We start from the raw sequence: 12122 nt of genomic DNA on the forward strand, positions 1-12122 counted from the left end.
GGACCAGATGGCCTGCATCCCAGGGTCTTAAAAGAAGTGGCTACAGAGATAGTGGATGCATTGGTTGCAATATATCAAAAGTCCCTGGACTCTGGAGAGGTCCCAGTGGATTGGAAAACTGCAAATGTAACACCCCTATTTAAAGAGGGAGACAGAAAGCAGGAAACTATAGGCCAGTTAGCCTAACATCTGTTGTTGGGAAAATGCTGGAGTCCTTCATTAAGGAAGCAGTAGCAGGGCATTTGGAAAATCATAATGCAGTCAAGCAGAGTCAGCATGGTTTTATGAAAGGGAAATCATGTTTAACAAATTTGCTGGAGTTCTTTGAGGATGTAACGAGCAGGGTGGACAAAGTTGAGCCAGTGGATGTGGTGTATTTGAATTTCCAGAAGGCATTCGATAAGGTGCCACATAAAAGGTTACTACACAAGATAAGAGCTCACAGGGTTGGGGGTAATATATTAGCATGGATAGAGAATTGGCTAACTAACAGAAAGCAGAGAGTCGGGATAAATGGGTTATTTTCCAGTTGGCAAACGGTAACTAGTGGGGTGTCACAGGGATCGGTGCTGGGGCCTCAGCTATTTACAATCTACATTAATGACTTGGATGAAGGGACCGAGTGTAATGTAGCCAAGTTTATGGAGGATACAAAGATGGGTGGGAAGCAAGTTGTGCAGAGGACTCAAAGAATCTGCAAAGGGATATAGACAGGCTAAGTGAGTGGGCAAACATTTGGCAGATGGAGTATAATGTGGGAAAGTGCGAGGTTATCCACTTTGGCAGGAAAAATCAAAAAGCAAATTATTATTTAAATGGAGAGAGATTACAAAATGCTATAGTTCAGAGGGACCTGAGGGTCCTTGTGCATGAAACATAAAGAGTTAGCATGCAGGTACAGCAAGTAATCAAAAAGGCAAATGGAATGTTGGCCTTTATTGCAAGGGGGTTGGAGTATAAAAGCAGGGAAGTCCTGCTACAACTGTACAGGGTATTGGCGAGACCACACTTTGAGTACTGTGTACAGTTTTGGTCGTCTTATTTAAGGAAGGATATACTTGCATTGGAGGCAGTTCAGAGACGATTCACTAGATTAATTCCAGAGATGAGGGGGTTGACTTATGAAGAAAGGTTGAGCAAGTTGGGCCTATACTCATTGGAATTTAGAAGAATGAGAGGTGATCTTATTGAAACATAAGATACTGAGGGGGCTCGACAAGGTAGATGCAGAGAGGATGTTTCCCCTCGTGGGGAAATCTAGAACTTGGAGGGATAGTTTCAGAATAATAAGTCGCTCTTTTAGAACTGAGATGAGAATGAATTTCTTCTCTCAGAGGGTCGTAAATCTGTGCAATTCTCTGCCCCAGAGAGCCGTGGAGGCTGGGTCATTTAAGGTGGAGATAGACAGATTTTTGCAAGATAAGGGAGTGAAGGGTTATGGGGAGCGGGCAAGGAAGTGGCTTTTAGCCTAAGATCAGCCATGATCTTACTGAATGGCGGAGCAGGCTCGAGGGGCCAAGTGGTCTATTCCTGCTCCTATGTTCTTATGCATGGTGGAACATATGCCACTTTGGGTGCTGGACACAAAGAAGATGCTACAACTTTTTTGGCGAGATGAAATTTCAAGACTTTGCTCCGTAGGAACTCACCGACTAGGGAAATCACAGGCATGAACCCAGGTGTAACTTCATACATCACGGTACTCCTACTCCTGCTCCTATCTTCTATGTTTCTATGTTTCCCTGTGGGCTCAAGCCTCACTTAAAGAAACAAGCACACTGGCAGTTGAGGGTGTACCAAGTCCCCATGTGTCTGCTCGGGTGGACGTTTGAAGATCCATGGCACTTTTCAAAGAGAAGCAGGAGGTTCCCAGCCAATATTTCCCCTCAGCAAACACCATCAAAAACAGATCAACTGGTCATTCATCTCATGGCTGTTTGTGGTATTTGCTGTGCAAAAAATGTCTGCGCATTTGCTGGGGGGTTATAAGGATGTATATTCTGTTGCTGTTTGTCCCGCTTAGTTTTCTATGCACCTTGTCTCTCCTCTCTGCTGCTACGTCCTGATTTTATATATATATATATATATATATCTATCTCCAGGTCTTCCGTTCTTACCACAAAACCATCAGTTAAGGGTCCTAAGCGGACAGATGCAGAATTGCTTTTCCCATCTAGTTAGCTGGCTGACGTTTTCCACAGCATGGAGAGGAACCAGGACGTAGCAGCAGAGGAGAGACAAGGTGCACAGAAAACTAAGAGGGACAAACAGCAACAGAGTAAAGAATAGTGTAGAAAGAGCAGGAATTAGATGGAGGATAAAAGCAAAGCCAGCTAGCATGGTGTTGGAATGCATGTGTGTTAATGCGAGGAGTGTTACAAATGAGCTGCAGGCACAAGTTAACACATGGGGTTATGGTATAGTGGCTATAACTGAGACCTGGCTTAAACGTGGGCAGGAATGGGAACTAAACATTCCTGGCTACAATATATTCAGGAGGAATAGGGAAGGAAATATAGAAAGGAGAGGGGTGGCAGTATTGATCAAGGATAATATTATAGAGGGTTCAAAGACTGAATCTATTTTGGTTAGAGTTAAGGAACAGAAAAGGAGCTGTTACATTGCTGGGTGTTTACTATAGATCCCCAAATAGTGAGAAGGCGATGGAAGAGCAATGTAAAAATAACAGAGCAGTAATAGGAGGGGATTTCAATTACCCTAATATAGACTGGGGGTGGGGGGGGGGGGGGAAAGTGTAAAGGGTAAGGAGGGTGAAGATTTCCTAAAATATGTGCAGGAGAACTTTCTTAATCCGTATGTTTCTACCCCAACGAGGAAGGAAGCAGTGCTGGATTTAGTTCTAGGGAATGAAGTATGGCAAGTGGAGTGTGTTTCAGTGAGAGAACATCTGGGTAATAGTGATCATAATATAATTAGGTTTAAAGTAGTTACGGAAAGGGACAAAGAAAAATCAAATATGAAAATACCCAACTAGAAGAGAGCCAATTCCAGTGATTTGAGAAGGGATCTGGCACAGGTGGACTGGAAACAAAGATTGACCAAGTAAACAGTAAATGAGCAATGGCAGACCTTCAGGGCAGAGATAGTTCAGGTATAAACCAAGCATATTCCCATAAGGAGGAAGGACAGGGCATCCAAAGCTAGAGCTCCCTGGATGACAAAGAAAATAGAGGTTAAAATAAAACAGAAAAAGGAGGTTTATGACAAATGTCAGGTAAAAAATACAGTTGAAAACCAGGCAGAATACAGAGAGTGCTGGGAGAAACTGAAAATGGATATAAGAAGGGCAAAGAGAGAATATGGGAAAAGATGAACCCAAAAATCTTTTATAAGCATATAAAAAGTAAAAGGATAGTTAAAGGAATGATGGAGCCGATTAGGGACAAAAAAGAAAATCTTCTTGTTCTTGTGGAGGCAGATGGCATGACTGAGGTGCTGAATCAGTATTTTGCATCTGTCTTCACAAAAGTAGAGGATGAAATTAATGTTGGAGTAGAGGAGATGGGAGTAGAGATATTGGATAGGATAAAATAAAGAGAAAGATGCTAAATAGGTTAGCATGACCAAAAGTTAACGGTCCAGATGGGATGTAACCTAGGTTGCTGAAGGAAGCAAAGGTGAAGATAGCAGAAGCTCTGACCATAATCTTTCAATCCTCCTTGGATAAGGGAGTGGTGCCAGAGGGCTGAAGGATTACAAATGTTACACCCCTGTTCAAAAAAGGGGAGAGGGATAAACCTGGTAACTACAGGCCAGTCAGCCTAAAATCGATGGTGGGAAAAGTACTGGAGACCACTGTCAAGGACAAAATTAATTCTCACGTGGAGAAGCACAAGTTAATAAGGGACAGCCGGCACGGATTTGTTAAAGGCTAATTGTGCCTGACTAACCTGATTGAGTTCTTTAACGAAGTAACAGGGGGAGTTGATGATGATAATACAGTAGATGTATGTATGGACTTTCAAAAGGCATTTGATAAAGTACCACATAAGACTTATTCTGAAAGAAGCAGCACATGGGATTAAAAGGACAGTGGTAACTTGGGTACATTATTGGCTAAGGGATAGGAGGCAGAGAGTAGTGGTGAACAGATGTTTTCCTGACTGGAGGGAAGTATGCAGTGGGGTCCCCCAGGGTCAGTATTAGGACCATTGCTTTTTTTTGTTGAATATAAATGACCTGGATTTGGGTATAGGGAGTAAAATTTTAAAGTTTGCGGATGATACAAAACTTTACAAAAATTACCCCCGAAGTGTTTCATGAATTCAACGTTTTAAACTGTAATTCATTCACGGTGACCCACAAAGAGAAAAGTTCAGATTACCCTAACTGCATATAGCCTTAAGTGTGGAGATCGATAATCAGATTCCAACTATCAGAATGAAGAACTAGAAAATCACAAAGTTGGGTCTATCTAATAATTTTGGTTGTTAAGAACAGGCAGCTGATGGATTAAAAGGGCTAAAAAATAAACACTTCTACTCTGCTCAAAGAACCTACCTGCTCTCTGGGAGATCTCGCTGTTTGATTATGAAACTTTCATCAACCACTATCTCATGGGCTAGAGCCATGTTACAGACCCCTTTTTCCACCTCAATGAGCTCCTCTACAGAGACCAGATTGGGAGAGACAGCTAGAATCACAAAAAGAAGTCACAATTACTGTATACCATGTTCACTCCATTTTGCTCACATTTCAAGATCACATATCCTTTACCATCTTTAAAGAAAAAAGCAGGGCGACAGTCTATTACATAGCCACCATTAACATCACTCCCAGGTAGTGGCAGACATTCAAGGGGTGTCAGGTCTAACGTGTGACACGCAATCTGGTGGCTGAAACAAGAACTTAGGTAAGTGAATTTAGGAAACAGGAGAGTTGAGAACTCAGCATCCAGGCTTCTCTATTTAAATCATGTCTACACGGGGCATCTTGGATTTAGCACGGCAACCATCCACTAGCTGTCAAACGTGCACATGACATATTCTCTCATTCCATTGCTATGATCTGAGAGTTTACAATTTTTATGGAACAATCATTCTCTTGTTTAAAATATGGAGGGAATTGTTTTTTATATAACCCAAGAAAAAACAGATAAAATTGCTCCAGTGCCCTCACTTTGCTGTTCCAATGTCATTCTTCATTATGATAACAGTTATCAGGGACCAATGGCTGCCACAGACCAGCAAGACGTTTCAGTCACATTGTTCCCACAGACCAATGCAAGTTGATTAAACTGGTATTACTCTTTTCGTGGCACAGAACCAAAAACTGGATGCCATCAACAATCAGCCTTAGCGAATGTTGACACAAGGGCCGACCGTTCTCCCCTGGGCACCTCTGGATGGATCTGAAGAACCCGTTTCCAGGTCAGCGGATACAGCCACTTCCAGATATGCTCATTACCTGCATCAGCAAAGCAGTTCACAGAGAAGAGAGGAAAACCAAAATAACAGATCTCAGTGTAAGGAAAAGTGAGTAGCAAGTGCAGTGCTAACTCCTACAAGGGAGCCCTGTTGCTTCATTGTAATTTTTGAGTAACGTACAGATTGGAAGAAGGGGATGGAATAGTTTATATGAAATACCCTCCATGTCCTTCCCTTCTCTTAAGTGTCAGCTGTGGCTCAGTTGCTGGCACTCTCGCCTCTGAGTCAGAAGGTTGTGGGTTCAAGTCCCGCTCCAGGGACTTGAGCACAAAAATCTAGGCTGACAGTCCAGTGCAGTGCTGAGGGAGTGCCGCACTGTCGGAGGTGCCGTCTTTCGGATGAGACATTAAACCGAGGCCCCGTCTGCTCTCTCAGGTGGACGTAAAAGATCCCATGGCACTATTTTGAAAAAGAGCAGGGGAGTTATCCCCGGTGTCCTGGGCCTTTATTTAACCCTCAATCAACATCACTAAAAACAGATTATCTGGTCATTATCACATTGCTGTTTGTGGGAGCTTGCTGTGTGCAATTGGCCGCCGCATTTCCTACATTACAACAGCGACTACACTTGAAAAGTACTTCATTGGCTGGAAAGCGCTGAGACGTCCCGAGGTCGTGAAGGGCGCTATATAAATGCAAGTCTTTCTTTCTTTAACTTACAAATATGATACTAGACTTGACCACACCAAGCTGCATGAATACAAACTTACATGGAAGAGTGTTCCCGCTGTGGGAGATTTCAGTATCCGGTCTCAGGCGATTGTGCAGATTCTCGGTTTCAGAATCATCCTGCCTCTTGTGACGTGTACTCTTCGGCTTTTCCTCCCCATGACCTGCGCACGGTTTACCTGGCTCCAGGGGCATCTTTGACGTGCTTCAAGTCTACTCTGTACAGCTTTTTTTGTCCTGGAACCTGTAAAAGACAGAAGTGATGAGCTCTGCTGACCACATTACATCACATTGAGGTCCTGCAAGAATTTTATTTTGCACTCGGGAACTTCACTAATTGGGACAGTGAACTAGTTCAGCTAACATTATGCAAAATATTCAAAATGGTTGTAAAACCTTTTCAACGGATTGTGTAATAATTCATAACTTTTAAAAATCTGACCAGCAGCACTTGTGCAAATAAGTCATAAATCGTAGCAGTAAGTTACAGATTTATAGTCTGTTCCACAGCAGTTATGGATTAAAGCCTATTCCATTTTGAAGAATTACTGTGGTACTTTACTCCAGCGTGCTGCACCAGTGTGACAGAGGCCAGCTCAGTCTCAGTAACAACAACATTTACGCATTTTACGTAGCATCTTTAACGCAGAAACACCCCAAGACATTTTGCAGAGGACAAGCAGATGTGGAGCAGTAGAAGAGTCAGGAGAGATGGCCATGGTCCATGGTCCAAAAGAGGTGTTTAGGGAGAGAGTTCCAATGTGGCTGAAGACTCGGCCTCATTGCTTTCGAGAGGCACTGACTAAGAAGGGCAGAAGTTTCCCTATAGGGACGGACAAAAGAAAAAGAACTCACGGATGGAGAGTCCTGCCCCAGGCCACTCTTAGCAGTAGGTTTGGAATAGCAGTGGGAGCAGCTTGGGGTCTGTTGCCCTGCGCCCTCAGACGAAGTTACTAATATAACTTGGGAGGAGAAAAAAATGCTATTCTGAAAACACACTGATATTTATTGCTTTGCAGGTGTAACAGAGCAAAGAAAATGGAGCAAGTTGTTCCATATTTCTTATTAATTATTCCTACTTGAATCAAAGCTTGGAGCCATAATAACTGAAGTAATTAATTATGTTAATCGGACCCAACTTGTATTTATTATGCTGAGAAAACAAGTATTATTGAAGTGAGTAATTAGAAAAAGAGAAAATTACATATATAAAAGTCAGGTTAATTATGAAATGCAGCTCCCTAAAGCTCAAAAATAGATACAATTCAGTGAAAACTAAAAAGCCAGGGGAATTATTCTGACATCCATCAACTATTCCAATATTCTCCTGGCCAGCCTCCCCTCCTCTATACTTCAGCTCATCCAAAACTCTGCTACCATATCTATCTCACACCATCCATCACCCCTGTCCTCACTGACCTACATTGGCTCCTGGTCCCCCAGTCTCTCAAATTTAAAATTCTCATCCTAGTGTTGTAATCCCTCCATGGCCTTGCTCCTGCTCCCTATTTCTGTAACTTCCTCCAGTCCTAATCGACCCCTAACCCACCCCCACCCACAATTAAAAAACACTTTCGCTGAATCAATCTTTCGTGCCCACCACACCCCCCCCCCAATTACTTCAGCCACCTAGGCCGCACGCTCTGGAATTCCCTCCCTAAATCCTTCCATCTCTCCACCACCTTCTCTTCCTTTTAAACCCTCCTTAAACCCCCACCCTCTCTGACCAAGCTTTGGGTCACCCAGCCTAATTATCTCCTTCCTTGGTCTGGTGTTGATTTTTTGATTATGCCCCTGTGCAGCACTTGAAAGGTGTTGTATAAATGCAAGTTACTGCTGTTGTCACTTCCTTGGTGCCTCCAACATTTCAGGGGCTGATTTAAGGGCACTCCTGGACAGCCGAGGCTTCAACGTTCAAGTGTACACAAGTAAAGACTAAGGAGTCCTGCTTCCATCAAAATAGAACACAGCAAGAACAACTTGGTCACAGAAGCTCCCTTAAATATAGCGTTCCAAATTCGAGTTACGCCCAATTTAAAACCAAAAACAGTATTTACAAAACCAGTACTCTGACACAGCACTTAATATTTCTTCAGTATTCTTTAGAATTTCCAGTAGCTCAGCCAATAAAAGAACTCTATCCTCCAACTGCTTGAGCAGAGCAAGAAACCCAATCTCCTGTCCAGGCACACAGACTGTGTCTTCCCACAGCCACCAAATGGAGGACTGGGAGGAACAAACTCATGTCCTACCACTTCCAGAAAGCATTTGATAAGTTTCTGCACAAGAGATTATTAGCAAAAATGGAAGTGCACGGAATTGGAGGTAGCTTTGTGTCATAGGTTGCTAATTGGTTGAGAGGTAGGCGACAGAGAGTAGGGATAGAGGGAATGTACTCTGATTGGCAGGACGTGACAAGTGGTGTTCCCCAGGGATCTGTACTAGGACCTCAGCTTTTCACCAGATAGAAATAACTTGGATGAAGGAATAGAGAGTCGTATATCCAAGTTTGCAGATGACACTAAGTTAGGAGGCACAGTAGGCTGTGTAGATGGGAGCAGGAAGGTACATGGGGACAGAGACCAACTAAGTGAGCGGGTAAACCATGGCTGATAAAGAGTTCAATGGGGGCAAGTGTGAGACCATCCACTTCAGATCCGAGAAAGACACATTTTCTTAATGGCGAGACACTAGGAGCTGTGGAGGAGCAAAGGGATTTAGGTGTCCATGTACATAAAGCATTAAAAGCTAGTGCACAGGTACAAAAAGGCTAATGGGATGTTGGCCTTCATCTGGAATACAAAAGTGAGAAAGTGATGTTTTAGTTGTATAGAGCCTTGGTCAGACTGCATCTGGAGCACTGTGTTCAGGTTTGGGCACTGGAGCTCAGGAAAGATGTATTAGCCTTGAAGGGGGTACCGCGCAGATTAACCAGATTGATACTGGTAAGTACTGTAGGAAATACAGGGACAGAGTGATCTCCTGGGCAAGTTTCGATCGCCTAGATGGGTCGGAGAGGAATTTCCCAGATTTTTTCTCCCAAATTGGCACATTGGGTTTTTTAATCTGGTTTTTCGCCTCTCCCGGGAGATCACATGGGTTCGGGTGGGATGGAGAGTGAAAGTAGATTTGAGGTTAGGATCAGATCAGCCATGATCTTATTGAATGGCGGAGCAGGCTCGAGGGGCCAATTGGCCTACTCCTGCTCCTATTTCTTATGTTCTTATACCAGGGTTAAATTATGAGGACAGGTTGCATAAACCTGGCTTGTATTCCCTTGAGTGTAGAAGGTTGAGGGGTGATCTAATGATGGTGTTTAAAATGATAAAATGGATTAAATAGGGTACATACCGAGAAACGATTTCCTCTGGTGGGGGAATTCAGAACAAGGGAACATAATCTTAAAATTACAGCTAAGTCATTTAAGAGTGAAATCAGGGAGCAATTTTTCACACAAAGCACAGTAAAAATCTGGAACTCATCCCCCTTTCCATTTTGCCTATCTTTTCTAAAAGTCACGTACCCTGGAATATTTAGTTCCCAACCTTGGTCACCCTGCAACCATGTCTCATGGCTACTAGATCAAACCCATTTATCTCTATTTGTGCCATTAATTCATCTATCTTGTTACGAATGCTGCACTCCCTCATTTCACACTGGACCAAGGCAAAAAAAAATTCTGCTAAAGCACTGATGAACACATAGGATGGTTACTTCAGTTAAGTCAGAAGTTTTAAAATCTCCCTTTTCCTGTTCGATACTCAAATTGATTTATCAGCAGTGTCTACTTAGGTTTTCTTGAATTACAACTAAACAGGATAAAGAAAACTTTATTAGTTGATACAGTCTCAATGGGCAATTAGGAACTGCACTGGTTTAAACTCCTTTAAAATCAAATCAGCATTGCTAGTCTCACAGTGACAACTACCACCCACAAGAATGGGTTTCAAGTAATCAGGAAACTTCTCACCCAATATTATAGATACACCAGTTTGAACACAGCAGCAGGTTTCATTACAATCAAACCATTGCGGACATCACTCAGCGATTACTGATGTCAGTACCTACACAATTTCAGGCGGAGGAGGTGCAAAATTGGACCAAGGAATAACGCACAATGTACGAGCTTTGTAGCTTTAGCACGTTCATTCAGGATCTTTTCCAGAACATGCAGGTTGAGCTCGACCCTGGGTCATCCTCACGTTCTTCCCCCTTTCTTTCCTAAAAGGCGGTTAACAACCTGTGCCAGAGGACGAGTGCCAGCAGACGCTCCTCGCCTGAGTGATCCCGCTTCATGTGCAGGGGCTATTTAACCATGAGGGCCATCACAACCCAGACTGATGTTCCCTTTCTTGGGCAGGAGATGGCGGGGGCCACTCGCGGAGCTCCTCAGCAACTAATTAGGGAAATATGGAAATGTTTACAAAGCGAACCTCAGTCCAGCAAAGGCCCTAGGGTGCCTCTCGGCTGAACAGGCCCATTGACCCCGAGCCAGAGATAACATTTACTTATTGTTTTATGTATATATATAGATTTTATGCATACATTATATATTATAAATGGACATATTAATAGCCACTCATATTTATTTATATATATGCTCTTTATATATGTTGCAAATACATATATTATAAATGTTATATTATTGCTCCTTGTGTACAAGATTATATTTATATATACTCTTTATATATGTATTATATATTTTATTTATATATATATGCTCCTTATATACAATGTTATATTATATATGCATTATTTATATTGTGTGCTGTTTGTTATAAATATATATTTGCTCCTTATGTACATTATATAGGTGTGCATTATATACTTTGTAAATATTTATTTTATATATGTGTGGTCCTTATATACATGCGGTAAATATTATATGTATATAAATATGCTCTTTACATACATTATATACATGTGTTTATATACATATACAAATAAATAATATATTTGTGTGCGTGCTGCTTAGAATCATAGAATGATACAGCACAGGAGGAGGCCATTCAGCCCATCATGCCTGTGCCAGCTCTTTGGTAGAACTATCCAATTAGTTCCTAGCTCTTTTCCCCATAGCCTTGTAAATGTTTCTCTTCAAATATTTATCCAGTTCCCTTTTGAAAGTTACTATGGAGTCTTCTTCCATCACACTTTCAGGCAGTGCGTTCCAGATCACAACAACCTGCTGTGTAAAAAAATGTTTTCTTACATGACCTCTGGTTCTTTTGCCAATGACCTTAAATCTGTGTCCTCTGGTTACCGACCCTTCTGCCCTTGGAAACAATTTCTCCTTATTTACTCTTATGAACACCTCTATCAAATCTCCTCCTAATCTTCTACATAGAAACATGGAAGATAGGAGCAGGAGTAGGAGTAGGCCATTCGGCCCCTTGAGCCTGCTCTGCCATTCAATGAGATCATGGCTGATCATCCAAATTGTCATCAGAGAAAGAGGTCTTCTCTGCTCTAAAGAGAACCCCAGATTCTCCACATAACTAAACTCCCTCATTCCTGGTACCATTCTTGTAAATCTCCTCTGCACCCTCTCCAAGGCCTTAACATCCCTCAAGTGTGGTGCCCTGAATTGAACACAATACTCCAGCTGAGGCCTAACCAGTGATTTATAAAGCTTTAACATAACTTCCTTGCTTTTGTACGCTATTCCTCTATTTATGAAGCCAAGGATCTCGTATGCTTTTTAACAGCCTTCTCAACTTGTCCTGCCATCTTCAAAGATTTGTGTGTGTTCACCCCCAGGTCGCTCTGTTCCTGCACCCCCTTTAAAATGGCACCATTTAGTTTACATTGTCTCTCCTCATTCTTCCTACCAAAATGGATCACTTCACACTTCTCTGCATTAAATTTCATCTGCCATCTGTTTGCCTATCTCACCAGTCTGTCTGTCCTCCTGAAGTCTGTTACTTTCCTCCTCAGTGTTTACTACATTTCCGAGTTTCAAGTCATCTGCAAACTTTGAAATTATGCCTTGTATACCGTCTGTAA

The 12122-nt window shown here is 42.3% G+C and overlaps 1 protein-coding gene across 4 annotated transcripts in view; it reads right to left on the bottom strand.

The window, feature by feature from the left end:
* Window positions 1-12122, bottom strand: part of tcp11l1 (t-complex 11, testis-specific-like 1) — a 40670-nt gene that overhangs the window by 26639 nt on the left and 1909 nt on the right. For 2 of the 4 annotated variants that reach the window (XM_086008245.1, XM_086008244.1), the window contains exon 1: window positions 4522-4612. Coding sequence is in view for 2 of the 4 variants with exons in the window: in XM_086008243.1 (XP_085864369.1) it covers window positions 4522-4654; window positions 6158-6311 (287 nt within the window). In the remaining 2 variants the exon portion in view is untranslated. Of the gene's footprint in view, window positions 1-4521; window positions 4655-6157; window positions 6361-10184; window positions 10337-12122 lie in introns of those variants that run through there. The other 2 variants (XM_086008243.1, XM_086008242.1) reach the window with 2 other exon arrangements.

This window comes from Somniosus microcephalus, chromosome 15 (genome assembly GCF_052327205.1).
Source record: "Somniosus microcephalus isolate GS21.2 chromosome 15, FLI_Smic_1.0, whole genome shotgun sequence".
In the NCBI taxonomy this organism is placed as follows: Eukaryota; Metazoa; Chordata; class Chondrichthyes; order Squaliformes; family Somniosidae; genus Somniosus; species Somniosus microcephalus.